At 34.1% G+C, this 25,424-nt stretch overlaps 1 protein-coding gene across 2 annotated transcripts in view; it reads right to left on the reverse strand.

Annotated features, from left to right (window-relative positions):
- The window catches only part of TfAP-2 (transcription factor AP-2), a 185,604-nt gene extending 170,398 nt beyond the window's left edge, over positions 1-15,206 (reverse strand). For both annotated transcript variants that reach the window (XM_068393123.1, XM_068393121.1), the window contains exon 1: positions 14,946-15,206. In XM_068393123.1, coding sequence (XP_068249224.1) covers positions 14,946-14,972 — 27 coding nt within the window. In that variant the 5' untranslated portion in view covers positions 14,973-15,206. The remainder of the gene's footprint in view (positions 1-14,945) is intronic.
- Positions 15,207-25,424: the final 10,218 nt, after the last annotated feature.

The raw sequence follows: 25,424 nt of genomic DNA on the forward strand, positions 1-25,424 counted from the left end.
GCTAGATGCAAGCAAAGGCAGTTCAGTGAAAATACTCTAACTAAAAATCTATCCAATAATACTAGATTTACGAGAGGCTGACACTAGCATGGATTAATAAATTATCAATATTTATTGAAAACGTTCCTTTATTTGACTTGAACTATTTAAAAACCCTTTCATAAATTATCAATATTTATTGAAAACGTTCCTTTATTTGACCTGAACTATTTAAAAACCCATTAATAAATTATCAGCATTTATTGAAAACTTTCCTTTATTTAACCTGAACTATTTAAAAACCCTTTAATAAATTATCAATATTTATTGAAAACGTTCCTTTATTTGACCTGAACTATTTAAAAACCCTTTAATAAATTATCAATATTTATTGAAAACGTTCCTTTATTTGACCTGAACTATTTAAAAACCCTTTAATAAATTATCAATATTTATTGAAAACGTTCCTTTATTTGACCTGAACTATTTAAAAACCCTTTAATAAATTATCAATATATATTGAAAACGTTCCTTTATTTGACCTGAACTATTTAAAAACCCTTTAATAAATTATCAATATTTATTGAAAACGTTCCTTTATTTGACCTGAACTATTTAAAAACCCTTTAATAAATTATCAATATATATTGAAAACGTTCCTTTATTTGACCTGAACTATTTAAAAACCCTTTAATAAATTATCAATATTTATTGAAAACGTTCCTTTATTTGACCTGAACTATTTAAAAACCCTTTAATAAATTATCAATATTTATTGAAAAAGTTCCTTTATTTGACCTGAACTATTTAAAAACCCTTTAATAAATTATCAATATTTATTGAAAACGTTCCTTTATTTGACCTGAACTATTTAAAAACCCTTTATAGGTTTAAAGGTCGCTCATGAATGGCAGAGGCAAGGGACAGTGACATTGCCCTAGCAATCCGGACAATGCCCTAGAGACTGACCATATATTATATGTAAGCGACCAAGCCTCCTCTCCACCCAAGCTAAGACCAGGGAGGGTCTGGCAGTGACTGCTGGTGACTCAGCAGATAGACCTATAGGCTCCCCCAAACCCCCCAACCTTAAGAATGGTAAGGTTGAAGACACTAATGGCACTAACGAGTCTGAGCGTGACTCGAACCCCCGTCTGGCAAACACAAGACAGAGACGTTACCAATCGTAAAGTCAGACTTTTTTTTTACTATTACTACTACTACTACTACTACTACTACTACTACTACTACTACTACTACTACTACTATTTATTAGTCGGATGCTGGAAACCACAATGTGAAGGAACAACACTCAATTCCATTAGCAAGTGTATTGCCGAAGGCCAAAGCGAAAATCGTCCAAACTCGATATTATCTTAATATATCTATTATTTTCTTTTTCTTACAGCTGTCATTATTCTCAAAGTTCAATCATTCTAAATTGAATTTTCATCATTGCCAGGATGCCAACATTACAGTTACAACGTTCTAATGATTTTGTGTTAACAAAATCATCAATATTTCAAATACTATTATCATTCATTTAACAATTTATTGGCCTTCCTTTTCATCATACATCTGTTTCCAGGGTAATATGGCTGGTTATATTTTCGTCCAAAAAAGGCTATTCAAGAATCAAACTACTATGTGATCATGAGGACTCCAGGTCTGTAGAATGGCTACAAGCTTCCTAATATTCTCATAAAATATTTCTTTTTAACTGTTCATTACTTATATCGTTTATATATTTACTTATTTCCTTTCCTCACTGGTGCTATTTTTCCCTGTTGGAGCCCTTGAGCTTATAGCATCTTGTCTTTCCAACTAGGGCTGTAGTTTAACTAGTAATAATAATAATCATAATAATGCAAGACAGAAGAAATGTTCTCTATTTTATCATATCTCACTGAGATAGATACCCACACACCACTGAACACTGATTTGTAACAATAGATACTCCCTAAACAATATTATTAATAACAATTGAAAACTAAAAAGGTAAATTTGATAACAAACAGAAGAAACAGCAGCATCTAACAGAGACTCCAGTTCGTTCCTCTGAGGTGGAACCCAGAACAAAGACGGGCATCAGAGTGTGGTATTCTTCTCATCGCTTGAGCCCCGGGTCTCGTATGCCCCACTAAAACTCTTACACAAAAGTCAAGGTAATCTAAATCTTGTACGTAAACACTGCCTCCAGGCAACTTGGTTAATTTAGACAGGGGTCTTAGGCCTATCAAACATGGGCGGAGACAGCCTATGCGTAGAAAGGAAGCAACCCGTGTCTCACCATCCATCATATGTTCTGTTTATCACAAGAATTTCCAGGCCTGGAAAGCCCTCCGTCGCTCTTGTCTTCACAATGCTTCCAGAAATAAATACTGGAATATATGAAAATTGTAAATGAACTATTTTCTTATGAATCCATAACTATAGTAATAATATTAATTTTGTATCAGGAAATTTGGTCTGCCTTTGAGGGTACATATTTCCAGGCCTAACGAGCCTTCGTTGCTCTTGTCTTCACAATGCTTCCAGATGTAAATACTGGAATATATGAGTGTAAATGAACCATATTTTTTATGCATCCATAACTATAGTAATATCAATTTTGTATCAGAAAATTTGGTCAGCTTCTGTGGGTACATATTTCCAGACCTAGAGAGCCCTCGTTCCTCTTGTCTTCACAATGCTTCCAGATGTAAATACTGGAATATATGAAATTATAAATGAACTAATTTTTTATGAATCCATAACTATAGAAATAATAATTTTGTATCAGAAAATTTGCGCAGCTTCTGAGGGTACATATACCGTGTTTTCGTTTAGGCCCAGATAACATCTCACTCACGGCCCGAAATCCATCAATTTTGGGTAATACTCAAAGTACCGTCCTTCGATACTTATCCCAGAAGCTGGACTCTCGCTTGAAAGATTCGATCCCAAACTAAGGAACTTTCTTAGATACTTTTTATAAAAATTCTTCTCTCTTATTTCTGGTCCGTAAGATACACCTTAATAACAGAGAATATTGTTTACGTAAGCTTTCCCATAGAACAAATTCATCTATTAAGTCACGAAAAGGAATATTGTACTTCACAATATTTCAAAACTGCTATCATTAACTTTCCGAGCCCCGTATAGACGAAAATTTAAACGAAATCATTACTCGATCAGAGATTAACCGGGGAAAGGTGTAGACAAAGACGAAGAATATTACTCTTAATTTTCTTTAAAACATAAAATACACAAACTATATAAAAAAAACCCTAAAGAAATCTACTCCAGACAAAACGATAATTTCGAATCTAATATGCTATCATCCATGCAGGTGGCACCTAAACCAACACTGAAAGCCGTGGAAATATATAAATAATGATTTCCACGCATCTTTTCCTTGCTGTTGAAATATATTCATACATTCAATGTCATCCTAAGCGCATATAAGAACTTCGAACTCTTAGTTTTCCTGTTTTGTAATTAACGCGTTTCAGAAATAAGAATGAAACATATGTATTTTTTTGCAAATTATCCTTTATAAAATCAACACCAAAGACGACAAAGGTTTATTCCAAGAACAGTAATTGGTAACCATAGAAATAAGAGGATTAAAATCGAAAGGAAATAAGGTCACGATGTAAAGACAAAGATTGTTTTCGATGTAAAAAAATTACCAAAAACTAAAATCCAACTGATGATCATGAAAAAAACCGAAAGATCGAAACACTTGAATCAAACTGCAAAAACTATTGGAAAGATTAATAGTGACCACAGCCTGCTTTTACTACTACTACTACTATTGCTGTGCTCATCAAAAAAAACCCAAAGATCGAAACAGTTGAATCAAAATACCAAAACTAAGGGAAAAATTTAAAATAAACAGACTGCTTTTACTATTACTATTACTACTACTACTACTACTACTACTACTACTACTACTATTGCTGCTGCCATTGTGCAAAGGCGAGAAATAACCGCCGGAGAGCCTCTCCCTTTCCCCCTTTACGTGTCTGGTTCAGGAAATGAGCTTACCAGGATGTGCAACGCGAAGAGATTAGTAAGCCAGAAAATGAGGAAATCAAATGGGACCCCTGAGAGGGGAGGGGGGAGAGAGGGCAAAAGGGAGGAGGGGAAGAAGTAGCAAGGGAGGGGAACGACCATCCCTCCATCTACGAAAACGGCCAAGAAAGGAAGGGGATTGGGGAAGACGAATAGGGGGCCGGTAGAAGGAACGGAAGGGGGTAGTGGATGGAGGACAGGAGGAGTATGGATGAGACGAGCCAGAGGATAAGGCTTTTAGGATAAACACAAGCATTAAGAGCATAGTAATCTTCTCAGCTAGGAAGGGAGACGGGGGGAATAACAAGCAATACTTTTGATTTATGTCACATCGTAACGACAAAATCGTAACGTAAAAAAAAAAAAAAAAAAAAAAAAAAAAAAAAAAAAAAAAAAAAAAAAATCTAAAGCGACACCTATTTTGAAATTTACACATGTTCTGTTTGTTTAAGATAATGTCTGAAGAATCCTTCTAGTTCAGGTTAAAAAGGATAAGCCGTGAAGGAGTCTCCTAGATCACACAGTCGGGTTAGTCATGCATAATGTTGGAAAACTTTCAATACATTCATTCAAACTTTGGTATTAAAAGGACATTGCCACCAATGGAAAACTTTCGAGACGTTCATTCAAACTTTGGTATTAAAAGGACATTGCCACCAATGGAAAACTTTCGAGACATTCATTCAAAACTTTGGTATTAAAAGGACATTGCCACCAATGGAAAACTTTCGAGACATTCATTCAAACTTTGGTATTAAAAGGACATTGCCACCAATGGAAAACTTTCGAGACATTCATTCAAACTTTGGTATTAAAAGGACATTGCCACCAATGGAAAACTTTCGAGACATTCATTCAAAACTTTGGTATTAAAAGGAGATTGCCACCAACGGAAAACTTTCAAGACATTCATTCAAAACTTTGGTATTAACAGGACATTGTCACTAATGGAAAACTTTCAAGACATTCATTCAAAACTTTGGTATTAACAGGACATTGTCACTAATGGAAAACTTTCAAGACATTCATTCAAAACTTTGGTATTAAAAGGACATTGCCACCAATGGAAAACTTTCGAGACATTCATTCAAACTTTGGTATTAAAAGGACATTGCCACCAATGGAAAACTTTCGAGACATTCATTCAAACTTTGGTATTAAAAGGACATTGCCACCAATGGAAAACTTTCGAGACATTCATTCAAAACTTTGGTATTAAAAGGAGATTGCCACCAACGGAAAACTTTCGAGACGTTCATTCAAACTTTGGTATTAAAAGGACATTGTCACTAATGGAAAACTTTCAAGACATTCATTCAAAACTTTGGTATTTAAAGGACATTGCCACCAATGGAAAACTTTCAAGACATTCATTCAAACTTTGATATTAAAAGGACATTGCCACCAATGGAAAACTTTCAAGACATTCATTCAAACGTTGGTATTAAAAGGACATTTCCACCAATGGAAAACTTTCCAGACATTCATTCAAACTTTGGTATTAAAAGGACATTTCCACCAATGGAAAACTTTCCAGACATTCATTCAAACTTTGGTATTAAAAGGACATTGTCACCAAACTGTATTCGACCCATATTTGTTAACAGAAACGAAAATCATACATTAAAATTATTACTGCATTTTATGCTAGCAGTTATATACGATATATAAATCATGGAATAGCTCGCAAGCAATCTAGTTCAATTAAAGTTTTCATAGTTTATATAGGAAATATTTATTCAAATGTCATTGTTCTTAAAATATATTATTTTTCCTTGTTTCCTTTCCTCACTGGGCTATTTTCCCTGTTGGGGCCCCTGGGCAATAGCATCTTGCTTTTCCAAATAGGTTTGTAGCTTACCAAGTAATAATAATAATAATAATAAAAATAATAATAATAATAATAAAATAAATGAAATAATTGGATTTTTTAATCCTACCTTTTAATCTTTAATGCAATCAACAAATAAAACATTTATATGAAACGAAGTTCAAATAAAAAACAATAAACAAATATTTCTTATAACTAGATACATACATTTCAATTATCACATTATTGAATGCGTACATTGGCATGGTATTTGTGTAATTGGTTAGTTATTAAAAAAAAGAAAAAAAAATGTGCACATAGTAGTAGATTGCAATATTAACTCAAAAATAATACTTTTCTTTGGCAGAAGACATTCGTCGTAAAAGTAAATTTAAAAAGAAAATTAAAAACTTTTAATACAATTAAATCTTCATTAATGTATATCATTTGCTTAAAATATTATCTATCAAAATCAACAAATTACTATAAATCGTAATCATATATATATATATAAATATAAATAAATAAATAATTTATATATATATATATATATATATATATATATATATATATATATATATATATATATATATAAACATAATTCCTAACCGTAATCTAATTCCATACTTTTAATAACTCATCAGATCAAATCCAAAACTGACTGATTATTTTATCATAAAATATTAACCAAAATTAAAAAAGGAAAGAAATTCTATTATTCTTCAAAGAATAGTCATATCCAATCTGGTTTTAATCTTCAGTTATGAAATCCAAATAAACATAATCAGAAGTTTTAGAAGTTTTGACTTTGAACAAACGCGTAATCAAGACGGTCGATAAAATATAATAATCAAGATTTTTTTTTTAAACTACATAGAGAACGCTACTGTTAAAAAAATTGCATTAAAAAACGACATATGTCTGGCAATATGTATTCCAGGATTTTTACCGTTTTAAAAAAGGATATATAGACGTAATAAGTGATATTACGGTCAGCATCCCGTGAAAGTTAATAACAAAGTAAGGTAAAAAAATTACGGCCGCCTGTATTTTACTGAAATACGATTAAGAAAAGCAAATATTTACGGAGATTTCGCGATTAAAAATACGGTTCTTTTTAAGTGTACCCCATTTTGACTGACTGCTAAAAGGTACGACTACGAATCACCAGCTATGTATTTTACTGAAATACGATTAAGAACAAGCAAATATTTACGGAGATTTTCCTATTAAAATTACGGTTCTTTCTAACAGTGTACCCCATTTTGACTGACTTCTAAAAGGTACCACCACGAATCACCAGCTATTTGGCGCCAACGATTAAGGCAGGGCTTTAGAAAAGTGGCGAATCTGTTTCCCTATAATTCGGCATTATGGCTCCCAAGCAGCTGTTGTCGCCACCACGGACACGGGCGATTTATTAAGAGACATTTCTCAAGGTGTAGCATAGTACTGGTTTGTGTCTGTCTGTACCATCCTCGGGAGAGAGAGAGAGAGAGAGAGAGAGAGAGAGAGAGAGAGAGAGAGAGAGAGAGAGAGAGAGAGAGAGAGAGAGAGAGAGGATGGATGTAACACCCTGGATCGGAAGGGGCAAGAGAAGCAAACGGATGATCGCTTTACATTGTTAATATAAGGATGGATGAAAAATTGAGTGGAAAAGCAACATTTCATTGATATGCAATTTATGCTTAACTTTTCGCCTCTTTGGAAAATTAAGTAATTGATACATTTTATTGATACGTATATTATCCTAAACTTTTTGCTTCTTTGGAAAATGAAATAATTGATACATTTTATTGATAAGTAGCCTATATCATCCTTAACTTTTCGCCTCTTTGGAAAATTAAGTAACCGATACATTTTATTGATACGTATATTAGCCTTAACTTTTCGCTTCTTTGGAAAATTAAATAATTGATACATTTTATTGATAAGTATATCATCCTTAACTTTTCGCCTCTTTGGAAAATTAAATAATTGATACATTTTATTGATACGTATATTATCCTTAACTTTTCGCCTCTTTGGAAAACTAAATTGGTACATTGTATTGATACGCATATTATCCTTAACCTTTCGCCTCTTTGGAAAACGAAATAATTGACTGATTGATTAATTTGAGGTTTTCTGGCATCCTGACATCTAAGGTCATTGACGCCGTGGAAAAAGAAATCATCCTCATCATAATGAGGTAAAATCAAAATCAAATGAATTACTTAACTATTAATGCAATTAAGTTATTAAAAATAACTATAAAGATGAAATAAAAAGGAAATATATATTTTTTTCTGAGTAGAAAATAAAACGAATACAAATTATATGAATTACTTAACTATTAATGAAATTAAGTTATCAAAAATTCCTATAAAGATGAAATAAAAAGGAAATATATATTCTTTCTGTGTAGATTATAAAAGACAATTAGGTTCAGGTCCAATGTGTGACTTGAATTCTCAAGACTTGTAAATCTTTATTCATATAACATTTTACCAGAAAATAACGAAGGAAAAACTATCAAACTAAACATGCCTACAAAGAAGGTTTATCTGTGATCCATACATACTAAATACATATAAATAGATCGATAGATATAAGGCTTACAAAAGGAGTAAACCAAGGTACATTATTTAGGACCTATTTAAAATCTCGCACACTAACACAACTAATTTCCTTAGTGGTCAGTGGGCCTCTGTTGACAACAATGGAAACTCTTTTACTAATTACATATAAATAGATCGATAGATATGTCTTGCCAAAGGAGTAAAACAACGTACAGTATTTATGACCTATCTAAATTCTCGCATATTAGACTAATTTCCTTTGTGGTCAGTACGCTTCTGTAGACAATGGAAACCTTTTTACTAAAATAAAACTCCACAAAACACGCACATTTCTTTAAAAGTCTTACAAAAGGAGTAAACCAACATACATTATTTAGAACCTATCTAAAATCTCGCATATTAGACTAATTTCCTTAGTGGTCAGCAGTACTCTCCTATTGATAACAATGGAAACTCTTTATTTTACTAAAATAAAACTCAACAAAACATGCACCTTTCCTAAAATATGTCACTAATCATCCGTCCATGTCTTAGGTTTCGCCAGTTCCTAATCAACAACTATTAATATCAGTCCCGAAAACAATCACAATCCTTGCTAAATAAGTGATAAAAAGTCCACCGGAAATTGTGAAACTTCCCATTATCACCATATGAGACCACCACCCTATTATAGTCTAGAAATAGGAAATTTGGTTTAAAAATGGGAACTGGAATAACAATAAGATTAAATCAATTATTGACCGAGAGCTTGTCGGACATGGGTATGAAAATAGATTTCCTTAATAAAAGACGGTACAAAATACTTCCATAATAAAAGACGGTGCAAAATAGACTTACATAATAAAAGAAGGCACAAAATAGCCTTCCATAATAAAAGACGGTACAAAATAGACATCCATAATAAAAGACGGTACAAAATAGACTTCCATAATAAAATACGGTACAAAATAGACATCCATAATAAAAGACGGTACAAAATAGACTTCAAGACTACAAAATCTCCAATTAATCGAATAAACCAAATTAAGGAATAAAAATTAGAAATTAAACTGGAAAGGAAAAACTAGTTGAAACGAAACTATGAAAATATTTAAATTCGGCAGAACCCGTCTCTCCAAAAGCAACACTATGCGAGCAAAAGTAAATAGCTTCTCTCAAACCCCTTCCCTTTGTAAACCCCCCACCCCACCCCCGCAAACCCCCAGGACCCATAAAGGGGGAAGATGGGGAGGGGAGGTTTAAAGGTGATTATCTCAAATCAGAAAGGAGGAAAACACGAGGTTTGTAGAGTTGAGGGGACAAAGGGAAAAACAAAAACACGTTGGAAGGGTCAGCCACATTCCTTCAACACTCGTGGAGGACATCGTCCAATTTACATTTACCACAGCAAAAATTGATTCTTATTTACCACAGCAAATATTAATTTATATGTGCCACAGCAAAAATGAATAGATATTTACCATAGCAAATATTAATTTATATGTACCACAGCAAAAATGAATTAATATTTACCACAGCAAAAATTAATTTATGTTTACCACAGCCAAAGTTAATCTATATTTACCACAGCAAAAATCAATTTATATTTACCACAGCAAAATTTTATTTATATTTACCACAGCAAAATTTAATCTATATTTACCACAGCAAAATTTAATCTATATTTACCACAGGAAAAATTAATCTATATTTACCACAGCAAAAAATAATTCATATTTACCACAGCAAAAATCAAGGATCTTTTTTGCCGCAGTGAAACCGAAATGATCCAAAATGAATTTACATTTACCACAGCAAAAATCAATTTATATTTACCACAGCGAAAAATAATTTAAATGTACCACAGCAAAAATTAAAAATGAAGAGGAAATGCAAAAAAATAAAAAAAAGAACCCAAATATACAAAGGAAAAAGAGAAAATAAAAATAAAAAAAGAAGAGTTGAGTGGAAAGGATGAAGATGCGCCAGTGTTTGGCCGCCCTGAGGGATCGACACCTTTAGAAGCAGTTTCGGGAGTCGGACAACTTTAAGCGAGGGCCAAGGGATTAGGGAGGGCAACCCACTTTAAGGATAACTGGAGGGAGATTACACACGCTCCCTAGGAGGAGGAGGAGGAGATGGAGGAGGAGGAGGAGAATGCGGGGGTGGTAACTCCATGGCATTATACTACTGTTGTTGACAGTCGGCCCCCCAACATGAGCACGAGGTTTTGGAGGAATCGAAGCTCGCTTCCATTCATTCATTCATTAAGCATGGCGGCTTTGAGACACGAGGTGGCTGAGCTTTTCTTACAATGTCCTCGTGTAAACCAGGGAGCCGCCTGTTTTTTATATCAATAAACCGAAAACCAAAAAATGTTTTATGAACGGATTTCATGAAACTATGCTAGATTTCAGTAGAAAGACATTCATATCTTTTTTTTGCATGGCAGCTTTTTGAGACACGACGTGGCTGATCCCTTCTTTACTTACAGAGTCCGCATGTCAACCAGGGAGCCACCTGTTTTGAAATCAATAATCCGAAAACCAAAAAATTTTTTGGACGTACGCATTTTCTGAAGTTATGTTAGAATCCAGTAGGAGGATATTCACATTTTTTTTTTGAAGGGGGGGGGGCGTCTCATATGAACGTGTGAATTTTTGGAAAATATAACTGGTTGCCGATAATGTAATAACTGCTCAAAGTCGTCCAAAGACTCAATCCTAGAACCTTCTCTTCAAGATATATTTTGAGGTAGTAATCCTCAAATTACATCATAAAAAGAATACCCCTAAACAAAGGGAATGAAATTATATAAATGAACAAAGTCAATGAGAAGAGTTGAACAAAGTTAATATAATACTGTATTGAAAACAAAAGAATACCCTCCCAAAAAGCAATAGTAAACAGATTGCTCAATACAATACGTTAACTAAAACATCCAAGAGATTACATATCGTAGTTTACAGGTTTTACCGGAATAAGTGACCGAAATACTTTTTTACTTTTTCTATATGCCTTATCCTAAATTAACATATTAGTAAAATACCAAACTTGATAAGGCTTGTAACTCTCTAAAATCTTCAATCCAAAAGCTAAAATACAGTCAGGGTATTTATACCATGTATATAGGTTGTCCGTAGATGTCACGATAATAGTCAATACTGCTACTCATGGCTCAAGGCCCGATGTAACATTAAGCATAAGGTTAATGCCCTGACTTTCAGATATTATTATTATTACTTGCTAGGCTACAACCCTAGTTGGAAAAGCAAGATGTTATAAACCCAGAAAAGGAAATGAGGAAAAATAAAATATTTCAAGCAAGAGAACTAAGGTTGAAAACTTTGCAACCAACCATGACAACAATAAGTAGGATGCAATGGTTCACACCCAGACAAAGAAAGGAAGATGGTAAAAATATCACGTGTGACAGGTTCTTTCCAATCTCTTATATATATATAACCATATACTTTATACCGCTACAAAAAATCGCATTTCACCGAAACCTGATAGCAGAGGGTCTTAAAACACAACGTTTACTAAAACATTACTTAGCAAACGGTAATATTAAACCTCTCTTTTAGTTTATTTCCTTTCCTAACTGAGCTATTTTCCCTGTTGGGCCCTGGGCTTTTAGCATCCTGCTTTTCCAACTACGGTTGTAGCTTGGCAAATAATAATAATAAAACTACTGATAATAAAACGCGGGATTTTGAACAACCATTTTTTCTTTTAATAAACGTTATACGTTAATCTAAGAGACAAAATTGATATATAGAAAATACTTATAAAAGACAAACAATTCGTTACACAATCAATACTTTACTCCCAAATGCAACTCGCACATTTTCAACATTCCAATGAACGAATGATTTGGAAGCTCTCTGGCATCCTGAAGCTGTACCGAACAGACAAATGAAATAAAGAATCACAGCACAGGCTTCATTACATTCAATACAAAACACTGGCGTCTTAATATGGTCTTGTATACTCAAAAACATTTATTCATGAGATTCTGCCTAGACCGATATATTACTGATTACCATTCCTGTGGTGCCTTCATAATAACAATACTTTCGCTGGTAATACTGCATTACACTGTGAATGGCGTCTGCAAGGCATTAGCTGTTGCAATTGGGTAATACACACAATACTCTGGATGGTAATGGATTTTTAATGATTAACTCAGACTCAATGACACTTTTGCAATGGATTAATTTCAATCATACAGCACTACACTGTCAATTATCGATTCATCGCCATTAATGACCAAATTACAACTATAAAGCGTGTTGGCTTCTTACTATTATCATCAAAGTTGAAGAAATTTTGCAAAGAAAATATTTTCGATAAACCTGCCTCAAAATCAAAAACAGGAATTAATATTAAAAAGCGATCTTGGTTTCAGTAAAGCCCCCCCCCCCCCCCCCACACACACATTCAAACAGGAATTAATATTAAAAATCGATCTTGGTTTAAGTAAAAATGAGTAAATTATACAATTCGTTTTTTTATATAGTTCTAACCTCAACATTCGAATTCCACTATTTAACCCGTTTCAGGGACGCAGTAGCCCGAGATCACCCATGCATAACATGTCCCAGAAAAAGATGCTGATAAAAATATATATTAACAGGCCATTTTCTGTAATTTTCAGCCACGAATATATAAAAGAACAAATATTATTAGAATACCGCCAATAAAGAATGGATATATTTGAAATGGTTGTTGTATTCAGGGGTCGTCCTTGACAGTATTCTGTCAGAATAACAAAGAATGGATATACAGTAGTTGAAATGGTTGCTGTATTCAGAGGGTCCTTGGCAGTATTCTCCCAAAATAACATATAATTGGTTCACTAAACTATATTCTGCTCATCACATTTACGACAACTATTCTAAAACCGCATCCAATTCACACTACACAGAAGCAGAGTTGAAAATTATCAGGGTTAAAATAGAATTTAACTTCAACCGAGAATAGCTTTTCATTCGATTTTTCCTTATTTTTGCTCTATTTTCATCATATAGGCTAATTACATTTTATTCCTTTCCAGGCTAAATAAGTCTTCGACTTATACCGACTAAAGAATCTTTTAATTTCTTGATTTGTGCTGTATACATATTATACTATTACATTTTATTCATTTCCAGGCTAAATAAGTCTTCGACTGAGCACAGACTTGAAGAATCTTTGTCTCTCAATGAAAATGAATAAATAAAATGTAAAACTTCTAACAGAGAATAAATTTTCCTTTGATTTTATTCCTTTTCAGGCTAAATAAGTCTTCGACTTCTACAGACTTAAAGAATCTTTGTCTCTCAATGAAAATGAATAAGCAAACTGTAAAACTTCTAAGAGAATAAATTGTCCATTGATTTTATTCCTTTTCAGGCTAAATAAGTCTTCGACTTCTACCGACTTAAAGAATCTTTGCCTCCTTTCAATGAAAATTAATAAAACTGTAAAACTTCTAACAGAGAATAAATTGTCCATTGATTTTATTCCTTTTCAGGCTAAACAAGTCTTCGACTTCTACAGACTTAAAGTCTTCGACTGTTTACAGACTTGAAGAATCTTTGTCTCTCAATGAAAATGAATAAGCAAACTGTAAAACTTCTAAGAGAATAAATTGTCCATTGACTTTATTCCTTTTCCGGCTCCTCTCAATGAAAATGAATAAACAACCTGTAAGCTGACCGATCTAAAAAGTACCGGGTTCGCTCGAAGGCCTGACAACACCCAGGGGGAAAGAAAACAGGTGGGGGAGGGTGATTAACATCGCATGTCTTCATAATGCAGTCCAGCGGGAAGGACGTCCTCAAAACCTGAGTCCCCTCGGGTGAGCCACGAGTCCTTGTTGACAGTGTTTACCCGCGCACCTGTCATCATGTCCTAGGGCCTCACCTGTCCACACCCACTCGAGTGTAACACTGATATAGCCTTGGGTTACCCCATTCTGTCTATTAATCTTTCTCAAATTAATGATTCTGCTTATGACTATTAAAAGTGTGCTTAAGTTTATTTTCATTCATGCTCAATCAGTTCATGTTTCTAATACGTGTTCTAATTTACATTTAATACTTTATAAAAGTCTTTAAGTCTGTAGTAACTAAAAGTAGAAAATATTAGATTGAATATGTATCTGTACAGATATCACGAGTTCAATAAAAAGTACCTTACAGTAAAAAGGTATTAACGCGTTTGATGCTATACATTACACGGACTTCGATCATCAGAGCACACTTGTAAAAACATTTATTCGTGTTAAGATTAAGCCATATATAAAATACAGAAAAATCAAAATTCTCTGATCTTATGTTTACAGAAATATTTTACTCTTGATCTCAACAAAAATCGAAGTCACCAAAAGTTAACAGAGTTTATCAAAAACTTCAAACAGAGTTTATCAAAAATTCCAAACTATCACTGTATCTTCTGCCTATGCATATTTCTTTATTGTTAACAGTCTTAGCTAAACTAACCTTAGTAATACTAAGAACGAAAACAAAAAGGCCACGTGACACCTGTTGTGGCCAAATTGGGGTACTCACAAGACTCACCTCCATGGCAGTGGACATCTTTGGAGCAGGAAAAATTTAAAAGTCCTGCTCACTCTCTCTCTTTCTCACTCACACCTGAACACAACACTAGTTTCTAATCTACAAACAAACTCCACAGTAAAGATGTAGGTGAGGTTTCACTCAAAGCACAAACTCTTGCTAAAAAATGAGCAGCTAAATTTGGATCACACAAGAACGGTAGCGGACACCGAGATTATCACAGTCTTAAAGGCTGCGTGTGGGTGCGCTGCCTTACTAGTAACGTGTGGCCCGCTAGCGGTGCGCGGGGGGCTCTGGCGGCGGTTCCCCAGGCTCCTCCTGGTCTCCGCCTACCCCACGCCCACAGCCACGAGGTGAGCCAATCAACGAGCTCCAGTGCATAAAAGGGAGGGGCAAACGGGGCCAGGGGGCAGCGCCGAGCCTGGAAGGGAGTGGTTTGAGGCTACGCTCCGCCTTCGGTGCACACGCTCATAGCAGCCAGGAGCAGAACGCACACGCGAAGCAAACAACAGACACTGCATCAGGTAGGGACCGAATGTCAGCCAGTGCAAGACTGTGCACGAATCCCACAAGACAGGAAGAGTCAAGCCGTCCACAGCTATCATCCCTTTCTCATCCAACAACAGGTCATTTAAGAGTTGAATCATTCAGCAATCATATAATCGAACACTCAACCATTAAATATAAAATAACATACAATTACTTGTGCTAATAGGATCAGCATTCCAAATTCATTTACTCCTAGAAAGGTCAACTTCATTCACCTTAAATAGTTACGTATTTGAAGATGTTTCAATTACCCAAAAGTAACATATCAAACTTATGCTTTTTATAATTTTTGATTCATGACCAAACAACACTGTATTTACAAAAATAACTTCGACATTCGTGAACTGCTTAAATATTCAATACAAATTTTATAGTTTATATAGGAAATACTTAAATTAATGTTGTTACTGTTCTGAAAATATTTTATTTTTCCTTGTTTCCTTTCCTTTGGGCTATTTTCCTCATTGGAGCCCCTGGGCTTATAGCATCCTGCTTTTCCAACTAGGGTTGTAGCTTAGCAAGTAATAATAATAATAATAACAAAACATGACAAACAAAAGTAAACACAGGTCCATTCAAATAGTTACTTGACTTATAAGTTACTCCGGTGAATTCAAGACTGTCCTCAGCCAGGTAAACATCCTAGACCATTAGCAATATACGTCCGCAACCTATACAGTTAATAAAGTTCAAATACCTCTTGTATTCATCCCTATCCCAGGAGACAGAATTATCACAGTTCACAGACGTCTTACATATATTCCTTTCTTTTGGAACATGACCCAATCATCAGGGCTCAAGGACCTCTTGCCATTCATTCACTTCTAAGTTGATTTATACAATCATCAAAATTTACTTCCCTATAGCTGGTACAACACACAAACATACGCTACCGGGTTCTAGGCGATGTCAGGCAGGGCAGCCGGTCGGGACTACAGTCCACCCCCAAAAAAGCCAAAGCAAAGTCCTTCAAAAAGAAGGCAACCGTGTTACTCCATACAATTACATCAAGTCCAAAGACTCTTTTCTTAGAGGATTTTTAGGCCAACAATTAATTGAAGGAAGATATATATTGCATTCTTTCCACATCCCATGGGATAGCTCGAAAAGTTCAGAGACCTGTTGCTATCTTTCACTTCCGAAGGGATATACACAACTACTAAATCCCCGGGACATCTGGCATTCACCCATTTCCCAACGGCCCTATACAGTAAAATAACATAGCTCTAACGTTCATCCATTTCTCAAGGCCATTTGTAGTTACCAAAAATAAGACACCTCTTGTATTCACCTATTCCCCAAGGGCAATGTACAGTTATCAAAGTGAAGATACCTCTTCCATTCTTCTATTTCCCAGGAATTGTGTACAGGTATTAAAGATAAGGTACTTCATGCACTCATCTATTTCCTATGGGCCATATACAGTTATCAAAGATAACATACCCCTTGCATTCATCAATTTCCCAAGGGCCTTATACAATTATAGATAAGATACCCCATGCACTCATCTATTTCCTATGGGTCATATACAGTTATCTAAGCTAAGGCACCTCATTCATTCATCAGTTTCCCCAGAATCATATACAGTTATCAAAGAGAAGATAACTCTTGCATCCATCAATTTCCCAAGGGCCTTACAGTTATCTAAGATAAGAGACCTCATATACTCATTCATCTCCTAAGGGCCATATAGAGTTATCAAAGATAAGATATCTCTTGCATTCATCAATTTCCTAAGGCCATATACAGTTATCAAAGATAAGATATCTCTTGCATTCATAAATTTCCTAAGGCCATATACAGTTATCAAAGATAAGATATCTCTTGCATTCATCAATTTCCCAAGAATCATTTGCAGTTATCAAAGATAAGATATCTTGCATTCATCAATTTCCCTAGGGCCATATACAGTTATCAAAAGACAAAATACCTCTTGCATTCATTCATTTCCCAAGAATCATATGCAGTTATCAAAGATAAGATATCTCTTGCATTTATTCATTTCCCAAGAATCATATGGTTATCAAAGATAAGATACTTCTTGCATTCATCAATTTCCGAAGGCCATATACAGTTACCAAAAATAAGATATCTCTTGCATTCATTCATTTACTAAGAATCATATGCAGTTATCGAAGAAGATACCTTTTGCATTCATCAATTTCCCAAGAATCATATAGGGTTATCAAAGATAAGATATCTCTTGCAATCATCAATTTTTCAAGGCCATATACAGTTATCAAAGATAAGATATATCTTGCATTTATTCATTTCCCAAGAATCATATGCAGTTATCAAAGATAAGATACTTCTTGCATTCATCAATTTCTTAAGGCCATATACAGTTATCAAAGATAAGGTACCTTTTGCATTCATTCATTTACTAAGAATCATATGCAGTTATCGAAGAAGATACCTTTTGCATTCACCAATTTTCCAAGAATCATATGCAGTTATCAAAGATAAAATATCTCTTGCAATCATCAATTTTTCAAGGCCATATACAGTTATCAAAGATAAGATACTTCTTGCATTCATCAATTTCCAAAGGGTCATGTACAGTTATCAAAAATAAGATACTTCTTGTATTTATCAATTTCCAAAGGGTCATGTACAGTTATCAAAGATAAGATACCCCTTCCATTCATCCATTTCCCAAAGGCTATAAATACAGTTATCAAAGCTTAGATACCTATTGCATTCATCCACTTCAAAGTAACTTACACAATTAAGAGTTTAAAAATTCCATATGATGTGATCAAATAACTAATTACTAAGAACGTTCCCTCTATCTAACATGACAACGGACAAAGACACGAATCCAGCTGTAGTAATTTCATTGAATGTTGTTCTGACAATCAATCAATAATAATAATAGGGAAGTGGGGAATATAGGGAAAGGAAGAGTACCCCTGGATACAATCCAGTTTATAGCTCAAAGGCAGGTACTCGGGAAGGGAAAAATTAAGGAAATAGGGAGAAAGAGAAGTACAGGAGAAGAATAAAAGAGAGGGGCAGACCCTCTTGCGATGTTAGGAAATTGGTATTATTATTTTATATTATTCTGACAAATTCAACAGTATAACATGAGCTCTAAAATTTGAGCCAGATTGCTCAAACTCCTGGCTTCCCTATGGCAATAAACTGCAATTTGCTTTGATATTTTGATTCAGCTTCCATTTGATATTTTGATTTGATTATATTCCATAAGCTTTATTTTTTTTTTTTAAATTCAGCTTCCATTTGATATTTTGATTTGATTATATTCCATAAGCTTTATTTTTTTTTTTTAAATTCAGCTTCCATTTGATATTTTGATTTGATTATATTCCATAAGCTTTATTTTTTTTTTTAAATTCAGCTTCCATTTGATATTTTGATTTGATTATATTCCATAAGCTTTATTTTTCTAAAAATTTAGCTTCCATTTGATATTTTGATTTGATTATATTCCATAAGCTTTATTTTTTTTTAAATTAAGCTTCCATTTGATATTTTGATTTGATTACATTCCATAAGATTTATTTTTTTTTTAATTCAGCTTCCATTTGATATTTTGATTTGATTATATTCCATAAGATTTATTTTTTTTTTAATTCAGCTTCCATTTGATATTTTGATTTGATTATATTCCATAAGCTTTATTCTTTTTTAAAATCCAGCTTCCATTTGATATTTTGATTTGATTATATTCCATAAGCTTTATTTTTTTTTTTAATTCAGCTTCCATTTGATATTTTGATTTGATTATATTCCATAAGCTTTATTTTTTTTTTAATTCAGCTTCCATTTGATATTTTGATTTGATTATATTCCATAAGATTTATTTTTTAAAAATTCAGCTTCCATTTGATATTTTGATTTGATTATATTCCATAAGATTTATTTTTTAAAAATTCAGCTTCCATTTAATATTTTGATTTGACTATATTCCATAAACTTTATTTTTTTAAAAATTCAGCTTCCATTTTTGGTGCCTACTCAAGAACAAGCGAGTAATTGGACATCCGGTCGAGGTGCGACATTGAGAAGTTGTACTGTCTAACTACCCGGGCGCAGATACCTTTCATTTCCTTTGTTTAAGAGTTGAGTGGTATCCTTTGCAGTTCTATTATTATTATTATCATTATTACTAGCCAAGCTACAACCCTAGTTGGGAAAGTAAGATGCTATAAGCCCAAGGGCTCCAACAGGGAAAAATAGCCCAGTGAGGAAAGGAAATAAGGAAATAAATAAATGATGAGAACAAATTAACAATAAATCATTTTAGAAACAGTAATTAAGTCAAAACTATTAACATTATTACTAGCCAAGCTACAACCCTAGTTGGAAAAGCGAGGTGCTATAAGCCCAAGGACTACAACAGGGAAAAATAGACCACTGAGGAAAGGAAATAAGGAAAGAAATAAATGATGAGCACAAATTAACAATAAATCATTCTAAAAACAGTAACAAAGTCAAAACTAATATGTCATATATAAACTATAAAAAGACTTATGTCAGCCTGTTCAACATAAAAAAAAAACATTTGCTGCAACTTTCAACTTTTGAAGTTCTACTGATTCAACAACCCGATTAGGAAGATCATTCCACAACTTGGTCACAGCTGGAATAAAACTTCTAGAATACTGTGTAGTATTGAAACTCGTGTTGGAAAAGGCCTGATTATTAGAATTAACTGCCTGCTTAATTTTACGAACAGGATGGAACTGTCCAGGAAGATCTGAATGTAAAGGATGGATAAAATATGTGTTATTATTTCTTTGTAAATCTCACGTTGCCAATTAAACGGAAGTACTAACTCCAATAAAGTTTTGAACTTTTCCTTTCGTGATTAAATATAGATATCACGTTTATATATACACAAACACGTGTATGTGTGTGTGTGTTGATAAGAGGTACTTTTAAGACAACCTGGTTTGGATTAAGTGTGTATTCACTCAGCATGGAAGAAGATAATCCAGGTGTGGCTTCTCCCAGGTGAATCCTTGTTTTTGAAGTATTTGGAGGATCATCTTTGCCTAGGATTCAACTACCGATGGCTATCTGTCGGTCGTCCTTTTGATGGTCAAATTCTGAGAGATTTGTCAGCATTTTCTCATATCCAATTGTCAATTGGATTAGTTCGTTTTGTTCGTTTGTTTTATGACGGCACTTTCCATGATCTTCCTTCAGTAGGGACCACCAATTTAACAGACCTTTTGTGTTCAAACCATGTGATGGGGGACGTCTAGTGTGTCCTATTTAGAGTTTATAGGACTCTCCATGTGGTAATTTTCAAACGTCCAGTTTGTCCCACATAGATTTTATAGGACTCTCCAAGTCGTAATTTTTAAACGTCCAGTTTGTCCCACATAGATTTTATAGGACTCCCCACGTGGTAATTTTCAAACGTCCAGTTTGTCCCACATAGATTTTATAGGACTCTCCACGTGGTAATTTTTAAACGTCCAGTTTGTCCCACATAGATTTTATAGGAATCTCCACGTGGTAATTTTCAAACGTCTAGTTTGTCCTATATGACTTTATAGGACTCTCCACGTGGTAATTTTTAAACGTCCAGTTTGTCCCACATAGATTTTATAGGACTCTCCACGTGGTAATTTTCAAACGTCTAGTTTGTCCTATATGACTTTATAGGACTCTCCACGTGGTAATTTTTAAACGTCCAGTTTGTACCACATAGATTTGATAGGATTCTCCACGTCGTAATTTTTAAACGTCCAGTTTGTCCCACATAGATTTTATAGGACTCTCCACGTGGTAATTTGTCAACTCAGGATTCGGGTTTCGACTTTTGTTTGGAAATAAATGTAATAAATGTAAGAAATAGAGAATTTTAGTTATATACTGCGAAATTGTTACAATGGCGAGTTCCTTAGAAACCAGTATATCTAAAACAAAATAGGTTGAAAAAACGAACTGCCTAAAAAAAAAAAAAAAAAAAAAAAAAAAAAAAAAAAAAAAAAAAGTCACACAGATGACCCATTTGTTTTTGTTTGATTTCATACCCAAGAAGTACAGGGAACACCATTATCAATGTATAAAAGAGGACAGATTCTGAATCCGGATTTTAAAAAGTGCCATGCCGGGATTGCGATAAAGATTAAGTGAGACAAACTGAATGTTCCCTATCACATACATTATCAAAACACAAAAGACCTGAATGTGGCACAGAGAAAGAACTCTGGGATTCTTATCACCTACACTTGTTAAAAATTTGCACTAAAAAACTAAATATTTGGTAACATATTCCAGGATTTTTACCATTTTAAAAACTGAGATATTGATGTAAAGGAGTGATATTACGGTCACCAACACACAAAAGACAATAACAAAGTAAGGTACAATTACGGTCGCCTGTAATTTAATTAAATACGGTTGAAACAGTATATTTTTTACGGAGAAATCGCGATTAAAATTACGGTTTTTTTCTAACAGTGGACAGACTGAGTATCGCATCAACTGGAGTGAAATATTTGTCCACACATCCGGGAGAGATAAGAAATCGGATATGGAATTTATCCTACTGTCACTTGAAAGCAGATGTGGATAAAGCTCTCCTGAATCCGTTCGTTCAACAAAAGGATAATTAAACAAGGCTGCCTTACCGATAACCATCAAGGGATAAATCCCCAGGTCAAAACACTAATCCAGCGATCAAAAAGGTTAAAAGCAAGACAGTACCTGGAAGAAGTCAGAGCGTTTAGATCAAAAAGGTTAAAAGCAAAACAGTACCTGGAAGAAGCCAGAGCAACAGTACCTGGAAGAAGCCAGAGCAACAGTACCTGGAAGAAGCCAGAGCAACAGTACCTGGAAGAAGCCAGAGCAACAGTACCTGGAAGAAGCCAGAGCGTTTAGATAAAAAAGGTTAAAAGCAAAACAGTACCTCGAAGAAGCCAGGGCAAGACAGTACATGGAAGAAGCCAGAGCGTTTAAATAAAAAATGTTAAAAGCAAAACAGTACCTGGAAGAAGCCAGAGCGTTTAGAAGTTAGAACACTTCCAGGAATCACTATGAGATCTTCGCTCAGACAGCCTTTATAACGTATAATGTTTACAACGCTTCCAGAAGGTTCAAATCTCTGGCTTCTGGAAGTGCTCTAACGTTGTAGCGCCTGCGTACTAAGGATAAAATATTTTTTCCATGCCAATTGCATACTTTAATCCAAACCAGAATAGCATATAGCCTTTACCGCTCCGATAGACATACGCGCATATATACAGTGTATATATATAAATTATATATATATATATATATATATATATATATATATATATATATATATATATATATACACACACACACACAAAATACAACAGGCTATTGGCAACCGGTTCTGTTAACAGTTAACAATGAGAAATAGACAGACAGGTTGATGCAAGTTGCTGTCAGTGCGAGGGAAGAGCGAAGATACAAAGGATAATATATACAAAAAAAGAGGAATGTCGGTACTATGTACGATCGTGTGACACACGGGCGGTACTACTATGTCGATTATTATTATTATTATTATTATTATTATTATTATTACTAGCCAAGTTACAACCCTAGTTGGAAAAACAAGATGCTATAAGCCCAAGGGCTCCAATAGGGAAAAACAGCCCAGTGAGGAAAGGAAATAAGGAAATAAATAAATGATGAGAATAAATTAACAATATATCATTCTAAAAACAGTAACAACGTCAAAACAGATATATATATTATTATTATTATTATTATTATTATTATTATTATTATTACTAACCAAGCTATAACCCTAGTTGGAAAAACAAGATGCTATAAGCCCAAGGGCTCCAATAGCGAAAAATAGCCCAGTGAGGAAAGGAAATAAGGAAATAAATAAATGATGAGAATAAATTAACAATATATCATTCTAAAAACAGTAACAATGACGAGAACAAAGCTCACACTCCTCCTACTCAATTTTTTTAATGAGGCGCATTTGCCCTGACTCGCAGCAGTACCCCTTTAGCTCGAAAAAGTTTCCTGCTATCTGATTGGTTAGAATTATTTTGTCCAACCAATCAGCGATCAGGAAACTTTTCCGAACAAAAAGGGCACCCCTCTGAGTCGGTGCAAATCTGCCTCACTAAGAAGAAATGACTATAGTATTTCCACATCACCAATTCCATCCGTCTTCATATCCAATCTGACAGCCATCAATCATTGTGGGAAGAGAGACTGCCCTATTCCCCACCTGCAGTCTCCTTCACACGAAGATCTTTATCCCATTCTTGAATCCTGCTCCTTCTATCCTACTTAAACTGTCAGCACTTAGCCTAATGACAACACAGCTACGCCTAATCGCAAGTGTAGTGCAGCAGAAATTACACGGTCAACACTGATATAATCAGCCGGATCACCGCTAATTACATTACCGCGCCGCTACTAATCACGTGGAGTATAAATACCTTATTTACACTACAATCAAGTCAGGCCAATTACGCTCCAACTGCATTAAACCTAATGGTAAGTCTCGACCTATGAGAAAATTGCCACCTCTCGTCCGCAACCTGGCATCAATGAGACTTCAAATATATCACACTAATCCATCTCGGACTGCAAAAGAGGAAATCAACACTACCGGAGCACTGTATCGTGACGTAAACAGTCTGGGTGCCCATACCCTTCTTTGAAAAAAAAAAAAAAAAAAAAAAACAACAACAACAACAACAATTCATTCAAGTTTGAGTAGTTTTCAAACTACCGTAATTCAAACCATTGTTCTCTAGTCTTGGGTAGTGCCATAGCCTCCGTACCAAGGTCTTCCACTCTCTTGGGTTAGAGTTCTTTTGCTTGAGAATACACTCGGGCACACTATTCTATCTTATTTCTCTTCCTCTTGTAAAAAAAAAAAAAAAAAAAAAAAAAAAAAAAAAAAAAAAAACGGGGGGGGGGGGGGGGGGGGAGGAGCGGAAACACTTCTACCTACAAAATTCATATTGCTCCTGCAAAAGTTTTGCATAGTTTTCTTGAACAATATGACGTATTACGGGTACATTCCTTTTTAAAACATGTCATTTCATTATCAAAATGTAAACAGGCTGAATAATGGTTCATCGCTCCATTATGGGCCTAGTTTCAATAATGGACCATGGATATGAAACGTATCCTGATTCAACAATGAATCATGATTCTACGATGATTTAAACACTTTCCATAACAGTTAAAACAATTACAAGAAAAAAATTTCCTTCATTCTAATGTAAAATTGTTCATTAAAGGTTTCACAAGATTTGTGGGTCACCTCTCCCTTGCGATATGCACACGCAATTATATATGAGAATTCGTTTTTCTATACAGTAAGAAAAAAAAAAGAATTCGTACCTCTATACAGTAAAAAAAATGAGAGAATTCGTTTTTCTATACAGTAAGAAAAAAAAAGAATTCGTACCTCTATACAGTAAAAAAAAGAATGAGAGAATTCGTACTTCTATACAGTAAAAAAAAGAATGAGAGAATTCGTACTTCTATACAGTAAAAAAAAGAGAATTCGTACTTCTATACAGTTAAAAAATGAGAGAATTCGTACTTCCATACAGTAAAAAAAAATGAGAGAATTCGTACTTCTATACAGTTAAAAAATGAGAGAATTCGTACTTCCATACAGTAAAAAAAATGAGAGAATTCGTACTTCTATACAGTTAAAAAATGAGAGAATTCGTACTTCCATACAGTAAAAAAAATGAGAGAATTCGTACTTCCATACAGTAAAAAAAAAATGAGAGAATTCGTATTTCTATACAGTTAAAAAATGAGAGAATTCGTACTTCCATACAGTAAAAAAAATGAGAGAATTCGTACTTCCATACAGTAAAAAAAATGAGAGAATTCGTACTTCCATACAGTAAAAAAAATGAGAGAATTCGTACTTCTATACAGTAAAAAAGAAAAAAAAAAACATGCCATTTTAGGCAA

The sequence above is a fragment of the Palaemon carinicauda genome, chromosome 19, assembly GCF_036898095.1.
Source record: "Palaemon carinicauda isolate YSFRI2023 chromosome 19, ASM3689809v2, whole genome shotgun sequence".
Taxonomy (NCBI): domain Eukaryota; kingdom Metazoa; phylum Arthropoda; class Malacostraca; order Decapoda; family Palaemonidae; genus Palaemon; species Palaemon carinicauda.